This window comes from Salminus brasiliensis, chromosome 22, assembly GCF_030463535.1.
Source record: "Salminus brasiliensis chromosome 22, fSalBra1.hap2, whole genome shotgun sequence".
Taxonomy (NCBI): domain Eukaryota; kingdom Metazoa; phylum Chordata; class Actinopteri; order Characiformes; family Bryconidae; genus Salminus; species Salminus brasiliensis.
The window spans coordinates 1958452-1978451 of record NC_132899.1 but is presented as its reverse complement, the minus strand read 5'-3'; the positions used below and the strand labels follow the sequence as shown (position 1 = coordinate 1978451).

At 44.3% G+C, this 20000-nt stretch overlaps 2 protein-coding genes across 13 annotated transcripts in view; both read right to left on the bottom strand.

Annotated features, from left to right (window-relative positions):
- Positions 1-10939, bottom strand: part of exoc7 (exocyst complex component 7) — a 27323-nt gene extending 16384 nt beyond the window's left edge. For 4 of the 12 annotated variants that reach the window (XM_072668018.1, XM_072668019.1, XM_072668020.1 and 1 more), the window contains exons 1-6: positions 10768-10926; positions 8658-8723; positions 8309-8493; positions 7897-8002; positions 6885-7101; positions 6471-6638 (exon numbers count right to left, since the gene is read on the bottom strand). In XM_072668018.1, coding sequence (XP_072524119.1) covers positions 6471-6638; positions 6885-7101; positions 7897-8002; positions 8309-8493; positions 8658-8723; positions 10768-10827 — 802 coding nt within the window. In that variant the 5' untranslated portion in view covers positions 10828-10926. Of the gene's footprint in view, positions 1-5762; positions 5775-6470; positions 6639-6884; positions 7102-7896; positions 8003-8308; positions 8494-8657; positions 8724-10767 lie in introns of all 12 variants that reach the window. The other 8 variants (XM_072668024.1, XM_072668015.1, XM_072668016.1 and 5 more) reach the window with 5 other exon arrangements.
- A 908-nt stretch (positions 10940-11847) lies between these two features.
- Positions 11848-20000, bottom strand: part of tvp23b (trans-golgi network vesicle protein 23 homolog B (S. cerevisiae)) — an 8895-nt gene continuing 742 nt past the window's right edge. Inside the window, exons 2-7 of the mRNA XM_072667467.1 lie at positions 18269-18345; positions 17238-17382; positions 16236-16325; positions 15420-15557; positions 14820-14948; positions 11848-14180 (exon numbers count right to left, since the gene is read on the bottom strand). Coding sequence (XP_072523568.1) covers positions 14154-14180; positions 14820-14948; positions 15420-15557; positions 16236-16325; positions 17238-17382; positions 18269-18345 — 606 coding nt within the window. The 3' untranslated portion in view covers positions 11848-14153. The remainder of the gene's footprint in view (positions 14181-14819; positions 14949-15419; positions 15558-16235; positions 16326-17237; positions 17383-18268; positions 18346-20000) is intronic.

The window sequence follows — 20000 nt, the reverse complement described above, 5'->3', positions numbered from 1 at the left end:
CCCCAAAAACCAGCCGAAGACCTCCGAGCAGAACCCTACCACCATACTACTGTGCGCACACACACACACACACACACACACACACACACACACACACACACACACTATCTACAGCACACGTCACTGAAAGCTACACACATGCGTCTTCAAAGGTTCTCCAATGAAGGTTCTACACAGTTCGAACCACTTGGATGCTAAAATGCTTAATCAGAGAGAAAGGGTTTCCAAGAGTTCCAGGGTTCTGGAAGTGTTCTTTAGTAAAAAGCAAGGCTTCTGTGTAGAACCAGAGAACTCAAAAGAACCACTTCATTGCTGGAATGGTTCTCTGCCTGTTTGAAGGGTTCTTCAGATTGGTGGAACTGCTTCTGTGCATGGCTCTATACACTCTAACCACTTCCATAAAAGGGTTCTTTAAGGGTTCTTTAGCAAAAGGGTTCCTCTACCATGACAGGGCAGAGAACCCCTTTTTGCTTAGAGTGCACATCACACACACTGCACTTCCTTCCAAACACTGAGATGATGATGATGATGATGATGATGATGATGAACCCCTTAAACAGCAGAGATGGTGTCAGCTACTTCACACAGTCACCGCACTCTTAAAAAGGGTTCTTCAAGGGTTCCTCAATAAAGGCAAAGGCTCTGTAGAGAACCGAGACAACTCAAAGAACTATTTCGGTGGTTAAATGGTTCTTTGCCAGGATGAAGGTTTTATAGATGGCTCTACACAGAACCGTTTTTTAAAGACAATGGTTCTTTAAGGGTTCTTTAGTAAAGGCAGTAGTTCCACATAGAACCGTGAGATCTCAAAGAATCATTTGGATGTAAATAGTTCTTTGCTAGGATGAAGGGGTTCTTTAGATTGGTGGAAAGCCTTTTGTAGATGGCTCTTTAGGGAACATTTTTAGAAACATGGTTCTTTAAGGGTTCTTTAGAAAAGACAATGGTTCTACATAGAACCATGATAACATTTGGAAACATCTGGACGCTTAAATGGTTCTTAGCTAGGATGAAAGTGTTCTTTAGATTGGTGGGAAAACCTTTTGTAGATGACTCTATACAGAACCTTTTTTTTAATAGTCCTTTTAATGGTTCTTCAGTAAAGGCTATGGTTCTACATAGAACCATGAGACCTCAAATAATCATTTGGATGATTTAATGGTGCTTCACCAAGTTCAGGAGGTTATTTAGATCGGTGGAAAGTCTTTTGTAGAGGGCTCTATACAGAACCTTTTTAAGAAAGTGGTCCTTTTGGGGTTCTTCAGTAAAGGCTATGGTTCTACATAGAACCATGATAACTTAAAGAACCATTTGGAAGCTTGAATAGTTCTTAGCTAGGATGAAAAATCTAGCTAGATAAAAATCTTTTATAGATGGCTCTACAGAGAACATGTTTAGGAACATGGTTCTTTAAGGGTTCTTTAGTAAAGGAAATGGTTCAACTTAGAACAATGAGACCTTGAATGCTAAAATGGTTCTTTACCAAGTTCAATGGGTTATTTGGATGGATGAAAACCCTTTTGTAGACAGCTATATACAGAACCTTTTTTTAAAAGATAATGGTTCTTTAAGGGTTCTGCAGTAAAGGTTCTACATAAAAACGTGAGACGGGACGCTTAAATGATTACTCGCCTGGTTACAGTGTGCTTCAAATGCGAGGAAAACCTTCTGTAGAGGGCTAGACTTGAAACCTTTTAAAAAAAACGGTTGTACGTAGAACCCCAAAAGAACCCTTTTTCAGCACTGCTGGAAAGCTGAAATTTGGGTATGGGTGCGTCCCCACCGAACGCTCCAGTGCAGGGGACAGAACACGGGGGTTAGTTCATCCCACAGTCAGCTCAGAGCAGCTCATGCTTTAGCTCTGTTCCCGTCCGACTGCACCCCAAATCGCAGACCACCACACAACTCACACAACACTCGGTTCTAGATAAGCTCCCCCAGTCAGAGCTGGAGTTCTACAGTGGAGGTTCTAGATAACCTCCCCCAGTCAGAGCTGGAGTTCTACAGTGGAGGTGAAGGGAAGCAGACGTCTGAAGCTCTAATAAAAGCTCCTCACAGAAAGTTCTTCACCTAATGGTGATGAAGACGCTGCCTGATGCCTGAGACACTGTTCTACCAGAGTTCTGAGAAGAGTTCGGCTCTAGAACCTGCTTTTAGAACCAGATCATTAAAATGGTGGAGGGATACATGCTGCAGGGTGTAGTGCAGCTACAGAAAGTAGTCCCTAAAGAGAACTGCATTAGTGGAGATTCTCTATTCACTATTTTACCTTCATCATCATCATCATCATCATCATTCCATATAAAACTCAGAAGACTCGTGTAGCTGCACTGGTGGGTTTGGATAGGAGATCAATTATGGGCTGTATCTGTGTTGTAGTCATGGCAACCAGCACCTGCTTCCATTCACCTCCACTGTAAGGAAATCAGAGCTGGTGCGTTTCCCCACACCGAGCCCACTCTGAATTACTGTTTACATCTCAACCACTGAAGGATCCGGGACGTACTATAGTTAGGAGTAAGTGTGTAGTGCTCGAATTGGGACGCAGCACCTGTTTACAGTCTATTTTAAGAACAAACACACATGCGGTTCAGGACAGGACAACACTCAGGACGATGAAGGATAATGACCGACAGCTGGGCTGCTAAAGAACCCGAGCTGCAGCGTTTCCCAGCTCCTCACTCCTCCACCTGCTCCAACACACCTGATCCACCTGCATGAGCCCATCCTTCACTGCAGAGCCACCCTAAACACTGCTTCACCAAGTTCACGAGGTTATTTAGTCCTTTTAGGGTTCTTCAGAAAAGGCTATGGTTCTACATAGAACCATGAGACCTTAAAAAACATTTGGAAGCTTTTTGGAGTCTTTTGATTGGTGAAAAGTCTCTATACAGAACCTTTTTGTTTATATACATAGTCCTTTAAGGGTTCTTCAGTAAAGACTATGGTTCTACATAGAACCATGAGACCTCAAAGAATCATTTGGATGATTAGAACTTTGCCAAGTTCAAGAGGTTATTTACATCGATGGAAAGCCTTTTGTAGACAGATATACAGAACCTGTTTTCATGGTTCTATGTAGAACCATAGCCTTTACTGAGGAACCCTTAAAGAACCATTTTCTTTAAAAAAGCGTTTTGTATAGAGCCATCTACAGAAGGTTTTTCCACCAATCTAATAAACTCCATCATCCGAGCTAAGAACTATTTAAGCGTCCAAATGGTTCTTTAAGGTCTCATGGTTCTATGTAGAACTGCTGCTTTTACTGCAGAACCCCTAAAGAACCATTTGGTTGATTAAATAGTTCTTTGCTAGAATTAGGGGTTTCTTAGGATTGGTGTAAAGTCTTTTGTAGAGGACTCTATACAGAACCTTTTTAATGAAAATGGTTCTTTAAGGGTTCCTCATTTAAGGCTATGGTTCTACATAGAACCATGAGACCTTAAATAACCGCTTTGAAGCTTAAATGGATTAAGGGGTCTTTTGATTGGTGGAAATCCTTATGTAGACAGCTATATACAGAACCTTTTTTAAAGACAGTGGTTCTTAAAGATCTCATGGTTCTATGTAGAACTGCTGCTTTTTATGACACCCTAAAGAACCATTTGGTTGATTCAATAGAATGAAAGTTCTTTAGATTGGTGGGAAAAACATTTTGTAGATTGCTCTATACAGAACCCTTTTTTAAAGAACATGGTTATTTAAGGGTTCCTCAATAAAGGCTATGGTTCTACCTAGAACCATGAGACCTTAAAATACCATCTGGAATCTTAAATGGATTAAGGGGGTCTTTTGATTGGTGAAAGTCTTTTGTTGATGGCTCTACATAGAACCAAGAGACCTTGAAGAGCCACCCCTAAAGGACACGCTGTACACATGCATTTTTCAACTCTCTGGCTAATAATCAAGCTCTTGACAGGAGCTCCTGGACCATCTGGACCATCAGTGTTCCTCCCAACTACTGGCAGTGGTACTAATGTTCTGGCTGATTGATAAGCGCTGTACGCTGGCATACAGTGTCTGCACCGTGTGGAGGATGAAGACCGTTAGCTGGACAGTGAAGGTGCCTCCGGTGATTTGGGGGAGTCTGGAGTTCACATGATTCAACTGAAACACCTGACCTCCCAGAGCGGAGCTGAGAATGCTGCACTAAAACAGAGATGATGTGACCCCCCTGAGACCCCCCCGAGACCCCCCACCCCACCCCTTGACCTGGTAGAGGTCAGCCGGACGAAGACAGCGCCTCTATGTGGTGAGAGAGTGTACAGTGATGACGTTCAGGCATTTGCAGGAGAATGAGGTGAGTTTACCACATAGCCAAGCCCTGCTACTACCACCCACTGCAGCACACACACACACACACACACACACACACACACACACACACACACACACTACAGACAAAAGCACAACTGGATGCTTAAATGAAGCAGCAGTGACGTCACACTCAGAGCCTGAACTAAACAGCTGACGGTATTTTGGTGAATTGTGCTATGAGGTTCTGCTGGTGGAACCCTACTGTTCTGCTGGTTCTGCTGATGCCCTGACAAATGATGTCAATATATCTAATGTTTCTGATTATAAGATGACTGTGGGAACATTATTAGATGTTATAACGATTACTCAACTTATTAAATAGTGATTTTAGAACATAAGTGCATATTTATATATCATGGTTAAAGTGTTGGTTTCCACTATGTGGTCACTGGAGTGAAAGTAGTTGCTATGGTGTTGCTAGAGGGTGCCATGGCATTCCAGGTGGTTCCTATTGCGTTGCCAAGTCCTTGCTAAATGGGTGCTGTAGTGTTGCAAGATGTCTGCTACAGTGTTGCTAAGTGGTTGCTATGGTGTCGCTAAGTGGTTGCTATCATGTTGCCAAGTGGTTGCTAGTGGGTGCTAGAGGAATGCTGCAGTGTTGCAAGATTTCTGCTATGATGTTTCTAAGTGGTTGCTATGATGCTGCATAAGGTTGCTATAGTGTCTCCAAGTGGTTGCTTTAGTGTTGCGAGATGGCTGCTATCCTGTTGCTAAGTGGTTGCTAGGGTGTCGCTAAGTGGATGCTAAATGGGTGCTGCAGTGTTGCGAGATGTTCTGCTATAGTGTCGCGGAAGGTTGCTATAGTGTCTCTAAGTGGTTGCTAGGGTGTCGCAAGATGGCTGCTATCCTGTTGCTAAGTGGTTGCTAGGGTGTCGCTAAGTGGATGCTAAATGGGTGCTGCAGTGTTGCGAGATGTTCTGCTATAGTGTCGCTAAGAGGTTGTTATGGTGTTGCGGGAGGTTGCTATAGTGTCTCTAAGTGGTGCTAGAGTGTCGCGAGATGGCTGCTATCCTGTTGCTAAGTGGTTGCTGTGGTGATGCGAGATGATTGCTATAGAATGCCAGATGGTTACTAATGTATTGCTATGGTATCCAAGGGAGATTCTAGGTGGTTGCTATGGTGTTGCCAAGTCCTTGCTAGATGGGTGCTGTAGTATTGCAAGATGGTTGCTAACAGTGTCATCTCAAAGTACACCCTAATAATCTTAATAATAACATTTCTACAGCCATCTCATAATAATAATATCATCAATAATAATAATTGTTATTATTATTAATAATAATAATAATAATAATAATAAGTAATATTAGATATACTGACGCCGGTAACCCTAAACCCTGGTTCTATCCGGCTCCGCTGGTGTAACTCTACCGCGTCATGCCTGGTTCTAACGCGGCTTTGATGAAGCAAGCGCTGGCTGGAGCACACTGAAGCTGGCACTTTACCTGGGATGTAGACTGGCGTCATTTCAACACAACGGGTGAAAGGCAGAAGGAGAAGAGAGGGAGAGGAGGTTAATCAGAGTTACAGGACCAGAAGGACACTCTCAGCAGAGTCGAGTGCTACAGCAGTGAAACTGAGGATCGGAAAGGAGGACCTGAGTGAAACCCACAACATGTAACACTAGTAGGGGGGTAAATCTATGAACTCTGAGTCAGTTCATCATGATTAGGGCTGGGTGTTATTAAAACGCTCACGTCATCAGAACTGCTGATTTTAACAGTAATCCCATCAGTCAGATTCTAAATCGTGCTCATTGGCTCATGCATGCTGGGAAGACTGGTACTGAAAGTGGTACTGGTACTAATACAGAACTGCTGAGTAATCCGGTCCCCCCAGCCGTGATCATGATCCCTCGAAATTCACCACTGATTCATTCTGATTTGATCATTTTTTCTGAATTCTCTGTGACCAGAGGAACTCGTCCCAAACAGTGGAACTCAGACGGTGAGAACACTACACTCTGCAGATTTGGGTTTTTATATCATTTTTTTTTTTTTTTTAGCCAAATAAAAAGTGTAAAAGTGTCGATGCACGTTTACACCCCTGATTACTAGTGCTGACCACCACAGACCCCAGTGCACTCTGCCCCTAACCCCAGTGCACCCTCACACCAGGCCTGTCCAGGCATGCAGTTTTAAAAAGGGACTGACCTGGTCTCTTGGGGGCCTTCTTGGTGGGCGTGTCCTTGCGTTTGGTCTGGACGGCTGGAGAGTAGAGCAGGGCCGAGGAGGCGCTGCTCTTACGGAAGTGCTCTTTCAGACCCTTAATGGAGCGATCCAGCTGACTGGAGCGGATCTGGAAATACACGTTCATGAAATCTGAGGACAGAAAACACACACACACACACACACACACACACACACACACACACACACACACACACACACACAAATCAGCACAGCTGGAGCTCACAGTGATCAAACCCAACTATGGAAGCTGATAAAACAGCTGACAGACCTTGTTGGAAAGCCCTGAACCCAAACTGATGACAAATCAAACAGTGTGTGTGTGTGTGTGTGTGTGTGTGTGTGTGTGTGTGTGTGTGTGTGTGTGTGTGTGTGTACCCTGGTTGCGTCCGTACTCCACCAGCCAAGCGGAGATACAGATGATGTCCTGGAGCACGGCCTCAGGCAGGTGCTCCAGTGTCACCTCTCCCTCCAGCTCCTCATCCCCACCGATGGCGTCCAGGATCAGAATGGGCGGGACCGGCTTACTGTAGCGCGTCAGCAGGGCCCGAAACTCCGCCTCCAGCTGCTCTTTGCCTTTCTCAAAGCGCACTTTCTGAAAGACAAGACCAGGAACGGCTCAGTCTGCAGGCTGGCTTATACTTCTGAGAAGGAGCACATGACTGTATTTGAACTTACACAGGTTAGCAGAGGAGTGACTGTGTCCACACACACACACACACACACACACACACACAGAGATACACACACAGATACACACACACACACACACACACACACAGATACACACACCCCCATAAGATCTACACTGTGCATAAGCAGGCCACAAGCTGAACCCAGAGTGGGGCAACCATCCAAGTGTTGGTTCTGTCATTGGGAGACTGCCAGTTCAATCCCCAGTGATGCCCCAGCCATCCGTAAGTGGGGGTCCCAGAGAGCATAACTATCCTCTCTCTGTCTCTCTCTCCCTCTCTCTCTCCCTCTCTCTCTCCCTCCCTCTCTCCCTCTCTCTCTCCCTCTATCCCTCTCTCCCTCTCTCTCTCTCCCTCTCTCCCTCTCTCTCTCCCTCTATCCCTCTCTCTCTCTCTCTCTCTCTCTCTCTCTCTCTCTCTCTCTCTCTCTCTCTCTGGGTGATGATGCTGCCTCTCCCTTCCATCACTCAGTGTGAGCAGCTGTTAGCTAACATAACAGAATTAGCAGTTAGCATTTTCCTCCAGGTGGGTTGAGCCCCAATGTTAGCAGCAGTTTGAGAAGACGTGGTGGAGCTTCTTCATGTGTCCTCATCCTCCCAGTGCTGGTAGCATTGTGGCTGGGGGAGTTCTAGATAGCAGTCAAATTACTGAGCGAGAGAGGTTACTAAGAAAGAGAGAGAGAGGGAGAGATGCTGTACCACTGTGTTGAGCTCAGGACTGTCCGGGTTGTTGTCCTGAAAATATTCCACGGCTTTCTGGATCTTCGCAATGCAGGCGAGGTACTCGTCCAACCGGCCAGTGGGCCTGAAAACACACACACACACACACACACACACACACACAGCTTGTTAAAGCTACAGCTATGAGGCTAATGTAGCTATTAACACCTAAGAAAAGCTAATGTACACCAATTAGCATGGTGCTAACTGCAACCGTAAAGCATCACACAGTCTCCTCAATGCGTGCGGAGGTGTTCAGTAATCTCCAACAGACTCTATATACCCTTCCCGACACTGTACGACTCACTGCTATCTAGAACCTGGACTGACGTACGTCTACTGAAGTACCGTTTCAGTCTAGCTCAAGTCGTTGTGGATGTGAGACACGCACCCCTCCTTGATGATCCTGTCGGTGTCCTTGGCGACGTGGTAGTAGCTGATGACGTGGTCGAGGCAGAAGAGTGTTTTGTCCACGTTCTCCTGCAGACGCTGCAGGTTCTCCGTCTGCTTATGCACCGGGATGATGGAGTTCTCCAGCGCCATGAGGCGGCTCTCAAAGGAGGACAGGATGGACACCTGGGAGACAGAAAAACCAGTGAGCTCATCGTCCAGCAACCTCCACAACCTCTAACCGCTCGTATTTCCATCATCCTAGCATGACCTGGTCCCTACAAAGAGATAAATACACACACTCACACACACACACACACACACACACACACACACTCCCAATCCCTTACCATGCCTTTAGTGAGCTGGTCACTCTTTTCCAAATTTTCCCGAATGAAGGACAGCGTTTCCTGTTCCTGCAGGGCAGCACAAACACCAAAAAATTCAACACTTACATTTACATCTTATCCAGAGCGACTTACAAGGTTACTGGTATTACAGCGTTGGGCCAGTGTAGTGTTGGGAGGGAGTCTGGCCCAAGGACTCTTATTGGTGTAGCCCAGCCTAGTCACCAAACCAGGAATCGAACCCCAGCCTCCCACATGGTGTGGCAGCTCACTGGCAGGCAGTGGTCCAACCAGACTCCACCGGACCCCTTATGGGCAGATCTCCACATCTCCAGCTCACTGACCGCAGGGTTTACACCCTGTCTACAAGACCAGCTCTTCTTAACGTTCTCTCAGATCAATAATAAACTAATAAAATAACTAATCACTCCTATTAATAATGTTAAAACCTGATGTTAATGAGTAGACCTAACGATCACACACGTGATTTTTACTCGTCTACATTTATTAAATACTTTTGGATTTTAAGACTGAATTAGTAATTATTAAATATTAATTAAGTGTAAAGGAAGTCTTTCATACTATGGTATGATTTGTGTAGTGTATTGTCATGTAAAAATCATCAAAATAATGACATAATATCTCCAAATAACGTCTCAGCATTTTAAAAACAACTATGAAACATCTCCAAATAATGACTGAACAATAACAGAGTCTATACTATTTGTACTTGTATACTGCACTCACTTTATACTCACTGCATTTATTATAATTTATTATTTATTTTTTATATATTCTCTTAAATTATCTCATATCTCTTCAGAGAAGAATGATTTTTATTTTATTTTGATCTGTTTTGTTATTATTTCCACTTTCTGTTGCTGCGGCAATGTGCGACTTGCTCTCTGGGATTAATAAACTTTAAATCAACTTCTGAACATTTTAAATCAATGAATAATTAAACAAAAAATATCAATAAGAAGAAAATATTTTAAAAAATAAGAAAAGAAAAATAAACTGAAATTTCTATTCAAATCTCAAAATAATTTCCAAATATCGTAAAACAACACAATTGTCAATCTGTTAATATCTCCAAATAACATCACAGTACCTGAAGAAAACTATAGAACATATCATTAAAAGTAGGAATTTTATTTTCATCTGTTTTCTTTTGTTATTTCTACGAGTTGTTGCTGCTGTAATGTGCGCCTTTCCTTCGTCATTTTTATTACAAAAAATTACCTTAAAATAATTTAACAAAACAATACTTGCCATCTACAATCAACGACTTAATATGACTAAATATTTTATTCTCTATAATAATTATTATTTATTTAATATTCTATTTTATTTATACAATTAAAACATTTAGGGGGGTTGGGGGGGGGTTGCTGGGTTTAGGGGGGGTTTGGGGGGGGGGGTTGCTGGGTTTAGGAGGGGTTTGGGGGGTTGCTGGGTTTAGGAGGGGTTTGCAGCCCGGCCCGGCCCTCCTCCCCCTCTCCTCCTCCTCCCCCCCCTCCCCTCCACCTCTCCTCCTCCTCCTCTCTCCTCCTCCCCCCCTCCTCCTCCTCCCCTCCCCTCCACCTCTCCTCCTCCTCCTCTCTCCTCCTCCCCCCCTCCTCCTCCTCTTCCTCCCCCCTCCTCCTCCTCCTCCCTCCCCTCCTCCTCTCTCCTCCTCCTCTTCCTCCCCCCTCCTCCTCCTCCTCCTCCTCCTCCTCTCCTCTCCTCCTCCCCCCCTCCTCCCCTCCTCCTCCTCTCTCCTCCCCCTCCTCCTCCTCCCCCCCTCCTCCTCCTCCCCTCCCCTCCACCTCTCCTCCTCCTCCTCTCTCCTCCTCCCCCCCTCCTCCTCCTCTTCCTCCCCCCTCCTCCTCTCTCCTCCTCCTCTTCCTCCCCCCTCCTCCTCCTCCTCCTCCTCTCCTCTCCTCCTCCCCCCCTCCTCCTCCTCTCTCCTCCCCCTCCTCCTCCTCTCTCCTCCCCCTCCCCCTCCTCCTCCTCCTCTCTCCTCCCCCCCTCCTCCCCTCCTCCTCCTCTCTCCTCCCCCCCTCCTCCCCTCCTCCTCCTCTCCTCTTCCTCCTCCTCCTCCTCTTCCTCCTCCCCCTCCTCCTCCACCGACCTGCTTCAGCTTCTCCTCGATCTCCCTCTTCCGGGCTGACGCGTCCTCGGTCGGGATCATCGTGTAAAACCTTTACAGTTTCAGAAACAATCAGCTGAAGAAGATCCTCACAGATTAACCTGGTAATCAGAGCGCCGCCATCCCTCCCCGAACACCACCCCCGAACACCACCCCCGAACACCTCCACCGAAATATTACAAAATAAAGGTCTGCTTCAGCGCTGCAGATTCAACTCAGTTCAGTCCAGTTAGCTTCACATTAAATGTGCAGTTCTGTCCAGTTTCTAATTTAATTGAATCCCTGTAATGAACCAAAGGAGCTGCGGCTGAAAACAACCGCGGTCTGACGGATATCAGCTGACCACCATCACGCCCAGTTCAACACGCACAAGGAAGCGGAAGCGGGGATCAGCTGCCCTTCAACATAAAAGTCCTCCCTAAAGCGTCAACACTGACTTTATTACAGAGTGCAATAATTACTAAAAGTCTTTAACAGAGCTTTGGTTGATAAGGATTATTTAATGACATATGCATACATACAAAGAGCTCCACAAATCTTACAAGCTATTCTTTTCAGAGTGAGATTTACACTTTAAAAATACAAAAAATACAAAAGAATAAATTCAACATTATTATATAGAGGGAAATATTTTGCATTAAAATTCAGGTATAATTTAAAAAATGAACAAAATAAAGACCTGTCAGTTAATCGAAGCTGTAAGTGAACAGCTTGTCACACAAGTGTGGAATTGAACTCAAAGTCAATTACTTAAAAGCTTTTTTTAATTTTAATTTAATTTTGAGAAATATCTAAAAACCCTTTTTCTCCACAATAATGTAGATACCTCCACAAAAGGGTGATGTTTAGCAGTGAAGCAGTGTTTTTGTGCATCACTGAAAATAAATATCTGAAGCTAAAACTCAAGTCTTTATTGTCTTTAATCAGTTCAGGTTTAAAACATCAAAGCCTTTAAAAAAACATAAAAAAATATAAAAGCTAAAATAAGTATTTTGGTTATAATGTATAAAGTATAAATATGGAATAATGTTTTTTGCAAAATGAACAGGAGAATAAATGTCATCAAACTTAGACAAATTCATTTAATCTAGTTCACATCAAGAAGCATCCAATCACATTCCACTACACAGAACTCGGACTGACTCGGACAGTCATAACACTCACTCTAATAGTCAGAACTCGCTTCAAATACTAAGAAGTTTCTACAGTTTGAAAAAGGTTGTATTCATAGTTTCACAAAAAGGTATTTTACATGGTTTCATTTATACAGATCTGTACATGTTTCACACATCAAACCAAAACACCAGTGGAAAGTATGAAGACGTGTGAGACAGCTCAGCCGGTTCCATCTTCAGTCCCAGTAAATAAAACATGGATACGGGTATGTGAAGTACTGCCCTTCAGAAAAGTCTTTAAATTGAATACTGTGATATTTTGGACTGGGACACATTTTGGGTTTCAGAAATCACCTCAACCAGAACGCAGCAGAGTTACCATCAGCCTCTACCTGTCAATCACTAATCAAGATCACCTGCTCTGGGTAAAATCAGAGGACGATCAGAGGACATTCTGAAGAACGTCGAGTTCAGGTTATAGGTTAGAAGATGATCAGAGAAGAATGTATAAGAATATCAAGGTTTTTGGATCTTCCAGGGAGCTCGGCTGGATCGACTGGAAGCTGCATCAAACCACGGCCGTCCCTCAAAACTCAGCACTAGAGCAAGAAGAGGACTCACAGGGAGGCCAACAATCACTCTGAAGGAGCTGCTGAGTTCAGTGGCTGAGACTGAAGTGAAGGGGCATCAGTGAAGGACTGATGGATGGATGGATGGTGTAAAACACAGGGAGACAACCTGCTTCAGCCTGCTAAAACTAAGGCTTGGAAGTAGAGCTGGGCAATATGACGATATTTTATTGTATCATGATACATAACAATAAGCTTTTCTGATCATACTGTTAGTGTTAATAAACACTGATCAGCTGCAGGGTTCATTACTAACAGTGTGATTAGACTGAAGGGTTCATTAGATGAAGAGCAGCAGATGTAGAGTATAAATCACTGTATTCAGTACAGAGAGGATCTGATAGTAGATTATGAGAATCTGATACTGATGATTTTAGTCTATAATTACATGTATGGTGATAAATATTGTGTATCGCTAAAAAATATCATGATAGAGTATTTTTACCATATCGCCCAGCCCTACTTGGAAGAATCTTCACCATCGTTTAGCAGGACTGTGATCCTGGAGTAGCCGAACAACAAATGTTCTACAATGTTCAAGGTGAATGTTCTACAATGACCAAAAACCGGTCTGAAGGTGGCCGATCCTTTTTTTAAGTGTTTAAAGATCTGCTGATTAAGAATTAATTTTGACTTTGAAAAAGAGCAGATCAGTAAAAGGGGTGAATTAGATTTACGCAGTGGCCCCATTTTAGCGACCTTTAGGCGAGCAGCTTGATTTAGGGGGCGTGTCGGTGTGTCTTTGCTATGGTAACGACGGAAAACGCTCGCCCAGTGCAGCGCAAAACTCACCAAAAAGTCCTGTACTGAGTCTCGTAATGAATCATGGGTGTGTTTTTTTGGGGCGTAACGTGCAGTAATAAACCAATCAGAGTGTCTCTCACTGTACCCTTTAGGAGCCAGGTGTGGTCAATTGGGTTGTTATTTCAGTGGTGTAAAGCGTGGGGGGGGGGGGGGGGGGGGGTACGAGCACCGGGCTGCACGCGCCTGTGTGGACAATTTACTGCCGCGATAGCGACGAGCGTCTGACTGTGTTTTCCGCTGCAGAGATTCACAGCAATACCCCAGAAACTGACCTGAACAGTCAGGTTGAGACCACCGCCCCCATCACCGTAGAGATATTCACAAGCAGCCCTACTGTTTAAACCATGCAGACAGGAGAAGTTAGAATAGACTGTTGATGGGGTGGAAAATGGCAATGAGCATCACAACGCAGGGCAGGGTGTAAGAAAGGGCCCGAGGTCTTGTTTACTATGAGAAGTACTAGCCTACTAGTGAACAAGGTGTACCCAAACATTTGAGAGGCTGTTTTAATTCCCTGTACATGTTTGTCAGAGACTCTCCTGACCTAACCGAACCAGAGTAACATTTTTAAGGTCCAAACTCTTAATATAATCTCACAGCATAATACAAAGTTAATAAGTTAAAGAAAAAACTCAAATAACAAACAATCGATTCTTTAAAAAATGAACAAACAAAACAACAACAACAGGAGAGTGTTGGAAATACTGCAGCATCTGCCCAGCGGAGACAGCTACACGCTCCGGTCAGCTTCAGGAAGTCCTTTCTCTCCTCCACCTCGATGGATCCTGCAGACGTGCTGAAGGCTTTAGGCAGCTCCTCCTCATGAGCCCTCCTGTTTACTCATAGCCTTCATTGAGAGACGAACAGCAGAGAGAGGCGTTAGTGCGGTCACGACACACCTCACCCAAACCCTGCTGATGCCTGAAGATACCGGAATAGCATCAGCTATCAGCAGAGCGTTTGTTCTGAGACCTCTCCCCCAGGCTGATTGGTCCTAATCATCTTTTCATTTGGTTTGAGACTCCTCCCCCTGAGTGCAATTGGTCCTAATTACCTCCTAGATTGTTGAGACCACTCCACCAGGCTGTGATTGGTCCTAATCACCATTTTATTTGGATTGAGACTCCTCCCCCTGAGTGCAATTGGTTCTAATTACCTCCTTGAGTGTTAAGACTCCTCCCCATGACTGCAATTGGTCATAATCCCTGCTTCAATTGTTCTGAGACTCCTCCCCCTGAGTGAAATCGGTACTAATTACCTCCTTGAGTGTTAAGACTCCTCCCCCTGGCTGTGATTTGTCCTAAATCCTCTCCTTGTTTGTTCTGAAACTCCTCCCCCTGAATGCAACTGGTCTTAATCCCTGCTTCAATTGTTCTGAGACTCCTCCCCCTGATGGCAATTGGTCGTAATCGCGTCCTCATTTGTTCTAAGACCATCCCCAGGCTGTGACTGGTCTTAATCACTTCCTCACACATTTGAAACACACCTGTCTGAGGAACTGCGTCCCGAAGTAGCTGGTGGCCATGTTCTTCAGATTAGTCCTGGTGCCGACTTTACAGCGAACGTATCCGTAAAGATTAGCTCCCTGCAGGACCACTCCCATAATCACCACCGCCTGCACACGGTACATAAACACAACACAATGAGGGGTTCTGCTCAGTCAAAACTGTGATGTTCTAGACAATGACTGGGTCAGAACATCTCCAGAACATCAGCAGGCAGGTCTTGTGGGGTGTTCCAGTGGTGTGCAGTGGTCAGTACCTACTAAAAGTGCTGCAATGAAGGACAAACCAGTGAACCAGTGACAGGGTCAAGGGCCTTAAAGTCTCACTGATGCTCATGGAGGCCCCGCCCACCTCACCTCAACTTACAGGACTTACAGGATCTGCTGCTAACGTTAGTCTTGGTTCCAGACACCACAGAACACCTTGCCTCAACCCGTCAGAGCTGTTCTAAAGGTACAATACCAGGCAAGTGGTTGAGGAACCACAGATTCTGATACTGCTGCTGAGGTTCAGGGCTCAGCTCAACCTCAACAGCAGACCCAGCTGAACCTGGGCTTCATTAGGCTTCAGTCGGAGCTCACCAGCCATTTGATCTTGAAGGAGAAGAGGGCAGTGAAGGTGAAGATGACCCACAGCACCGGGCAGATGATCAGGCCCAGCCAGAAGATCCGAGCCTCAGAATCAGACGGGAGGGATGCTGGGAGCTGCTGAGCGTGGCCCTATAAACCACACACACACACACACACACACACACACACACACACACACACACACACACACACACAGCAAAGAGCAGGTTACTCACCGACACACAGGGGTGGCACGATACCACAGTCTGATACCAATACCGATACTGCAACCTCGAGAGTCTGCCAATACCGACAGCAATCCGATACCATCTCTAAACACTTAGACCCTGAGGCCAATTCTCATCTGCAGGCAGGTCTTGTGGGGTGTTCCTGGGGTATGCAGTGGTCAGCAGTGGTCATTGATGCTCATGGAGAGAGAATTATACTTTTTAAATAAATTTGATCAGATTTTCACTCATTTCCTCCCTAATTTGGACCACCAATGACCCAACCCCCCCAATCACACGCGATGCCCCCAACACTAGTGAGGGCGGACCAACACATGCCCCCTTTGGCGCATGCACAGTGAAGCCGCTCATTTTTCAAACCCCAACGAGCCTGGGGGGAAGCGGCGCATACCCGGCCCATTCCCCTAAAACACACACTGCCTATAACTAGTAAAACCAGAGGCACTGATCACTTCTCATAAGGGCTAATGTCATCCAGAAAAGTGTAACCCCAGCTTCAGACTCACACACACACACACACACACACACACACACACACACACGTGTGAAGAAGCACCCCTGACTTGTTTGGTAACCCTACCTTCCTGGACTCGAACACCCAGCGGCTGTTCCCATCCTCATCCACCTGATTCCACCAGCGCAGGCCCACCAGCAGACGGCCTGTGATGTTCTGACACACGAAGCACCAATTAGAACAACCCCCAAAACCAGAACTGACAGTATTAATACACATAACTGTCATATTAACAGTCACTGCATGTCCAAATGTTTGTGGACACCCCTTCTAATGAAGGCATTCAGCCACTTTAAGATGCACTCATTGCTGACACACATCCTTGAAGAGAAGTACTGCCAATAGAATAGGACTCTCTGCAGGAGCAGATAAACATCATGACCCTATTGGCTCCATGCTGCCTAATAATGCCAGGCGTGGGCTAGAGGGGTATAAAGCCCCCCAGCATTGAGGAGCTGTGGAGCAGTGGAAGAACTGTGTTCTCTGGAATGATGGTGGTGGAGCTTCATCCAGTACTTTTGGGAGGAGTTGGGGAGGTGATCCTAAAACATTCTGACCTAGAAAGTCTTCTTCTCTGGACAGTAGAGACTTCTTAATAGCCTTGATTATAGAAGAAACAATGAATGAGCAGGCGTCCCAATACTTTTGTCATTTGGTGTATTATCTTCAGAGCCTGAAAACAGTGTGTATATATTTTTATTTTTAGAATTTTTTAAGATTTTATTGTGGGGGGGGGGCGGTGTTTGTATCGTTGGAGTGCAGCAGGGGTCTTCAGAGATGCTTGTGAGGCTGTGGTCTCTGAAGTTCAGGGTAGCTCGCAGATATCAATGTTAGTCCTTCTGAATAACACTGTGCATTTCTGTAATTCTGCAAATGTAAACATGACTGTAGAACCCAGGGGTGTTCCGTCATATCCACAGAGAACCGCCGTGGCTGCAGGCCTTCATCCCAATCCAGCAGGGGCAACAGCTTCACCTGGGCAGCAGGTGAGCTCCTGCTGGACTGGAATGAAAGCCTGCAGCCACGCTGACCCCTCTGCAGATCAGACCAGACCCCACTAATACTAACCTTTACCGTCCAGAAGTCACATGACAGGAGGAGAATGATGGTGACCATGCAGGCGATGAAACTACTGCTGAGCAGCTCACACAGCAGATAGACCAGGATCGCACTCACCCTGAAGAACAGGTGGAAGAATGATGCCACGGGGTGCCTACACACACACACACACATCACACACACATCACACATTAGGTACAGATAGGGACACGCTGATATCACTTATAATTACCTATATGGACAAAAGTATTGGGACACAGCCACAGCTGTATAAATCCAGCCCCTAGTCCTGCAGTCTGCCTTTCCTCCACACATCAGTGAAAGAACAGGAGGTTCTGAAGAGCTCACTGAACTCCAGCGTGGTTCTGTATGTAATAGGAGACACCGCTGCACCAACAACAACAAGTCAGCTGGTGAAATCTCCTCCCTCCTAGATCTTCCTCCATCAGCTGTGAGTGGTGTTATTATTGAAGAGTTTAGGAGGAACAGCTCACAGAGAGCAGCTCAGCCACCGAGTGTCTGTCAGACCACGTAAAGTTATAGAGCGGGGTCAGGGCCGAGTGCTGAGCTCAGAGCAGAGTGCAGAAAAGCCTCCAACTGACTCAGTAACTGCAGCAGAGCTCCAGACCTGCTGCTGAAGGAGGACCAGCTCCTTATTAATACAGCCTATAGGTTTAGAATGGGACGACACAAAAGCCTGGACTCCTGTAGGTGTCCAAATACTTTTGCCCATATCGCATGCCTATAAATCCTGATATTTATACAGGATACCACTGTTAGTATGTAGTCACCGTCACACACAAACCTCGTATCTCCAAAACAGGAGCTACTTCAATTTCAATGGAAGTCAATGGAACAGATTGCATTCCAGGTCATTTCAGAGCATTCTGATTGGTCCGTTCAGTAAGGAATTCTGATACAGTATAAAGAACAACAGAAAGGGAGATACAGGGTTTTTGCAGAGCCCCCAGCAGTGGGCAGGAAGGACATGTATGACCAAACGTCTCACTGCGACACAGACAGCCGGAGAACACACTCACTTAATCTTGGATTTTCGAGAATTTCTTGCGGAGTCCTCTTCTGCATCAAACAGTGACACGTCATCGTCGTTGGAGTCCTGTAGAGAGAGGAGGGCAGTAAGGTGAACATTGCTGAACACAACATATTTAATGTGCCTTTCTTTTTTATTTATTTGTTTGTTTGTTTGTTTTTTTTGCAATCAGTTGAATTCAGTAAATAAAGCCAGGCTGTTTTACAGTGTACAGACGCGTCTCTGAAGACGCCGTGACTGGTGTTTACACTACTACATCTATACACTACTACATCTATACACTACTACATCTATAGCCAATCAAATCACATTTACTGTCACGTCACATTACACAGGTGTAAAGGGGAGTGAAAAACAACCAGTAGGTGCATCGTCCCTCACTGCACCTAACAGAACACACATTTACAAAATAAAAATACTGAGTGTTTACACACTTACTTATACTATACACACACACACACACACACGCACACACACACACACTATATTTACAACGCTGCACCGGGTTTAAAGCGGTTTAAACGTGCAGGTTTGATATAATCTAATAATGTTTACATCATTTACCAAAAGGACACTGGATGGGTGTGAGTTCAGGTGTGGTGTGGGTGGGGAGTGGTTATTGTGCTGTGTGACTGTGCGTAAGAGTTCCAGTGGTAAGTGCAGGGTACATATAACTGTAAAAGGTTATACATCTTAAACAGTATATATATATATATATATATATATATACATAGCATTAACACTAATAATTGTTTAATATTAATTAGGTTCAGTTAACTAATATAATATGTCTTTTTACATTTATTTAAGCGTGTAAGAGTTACATAAGAGTGATACATTTTTGTTATGCTGTAAAGACATATTAAAATAGCTCACTAAACATTTGATAATCAATATAAAAAAAGATTAAATGTTGGCAAAACACTATTACATGAATTAAAAATAATGTAAAAAATTAAACTGCAGTTATTTAAATATTTAAGATAAGATAAGATAAGATAGTCCTTTACTAGTCCCGCAGTGGGGAAATTCACATGTTAAATGTATAATTATTACATTATTTATTATTGGAATTATTCAATAATTTAGAATTGTCATTATTAGGGGGCAGGTTACTAATAAACATACTGCCCCTGTAAAAGTGGTTCATTAATGAGATCTCTTCCATTAACAGAAATTATCTCAAGATCTCTCTACTTTCTTCAGAATGAGAAGCTCTTGCTCCTTATTACTGGATTTATGTTCAGCTGCATCTGTTCTGATGAGCTTCTGCAGGAAATATATGTGTGTGTGTATTTGTGTAAATATATATACATATACACACACACACACACACATATATATATATATATATATATATATATATATATATATATATATATATATATATATATATATATATACACACACACATACACACACTTAGTTCCAGTCTGCCTGCCTGTGCATATATACACATATATAGATGCTCTCTCTGACCACTGACTTTCTGTTTATCTGGGTTTATTCTAATGTTATATAGAATTAATTACAGGTAGACACTCTCACTGACCACTGACTTTATGTTTATTTGGGTTTATTCTAATGTTATATAGAGTTAATTACAGGTAGACACTCTCACTGACCACTGACTTTATGTTTATTTGGGTTTATTCTAATGTTATATAGAGTTAATTACAGGTAGATACACTCACTGACCACTGACTTTATGTTTATTTGGG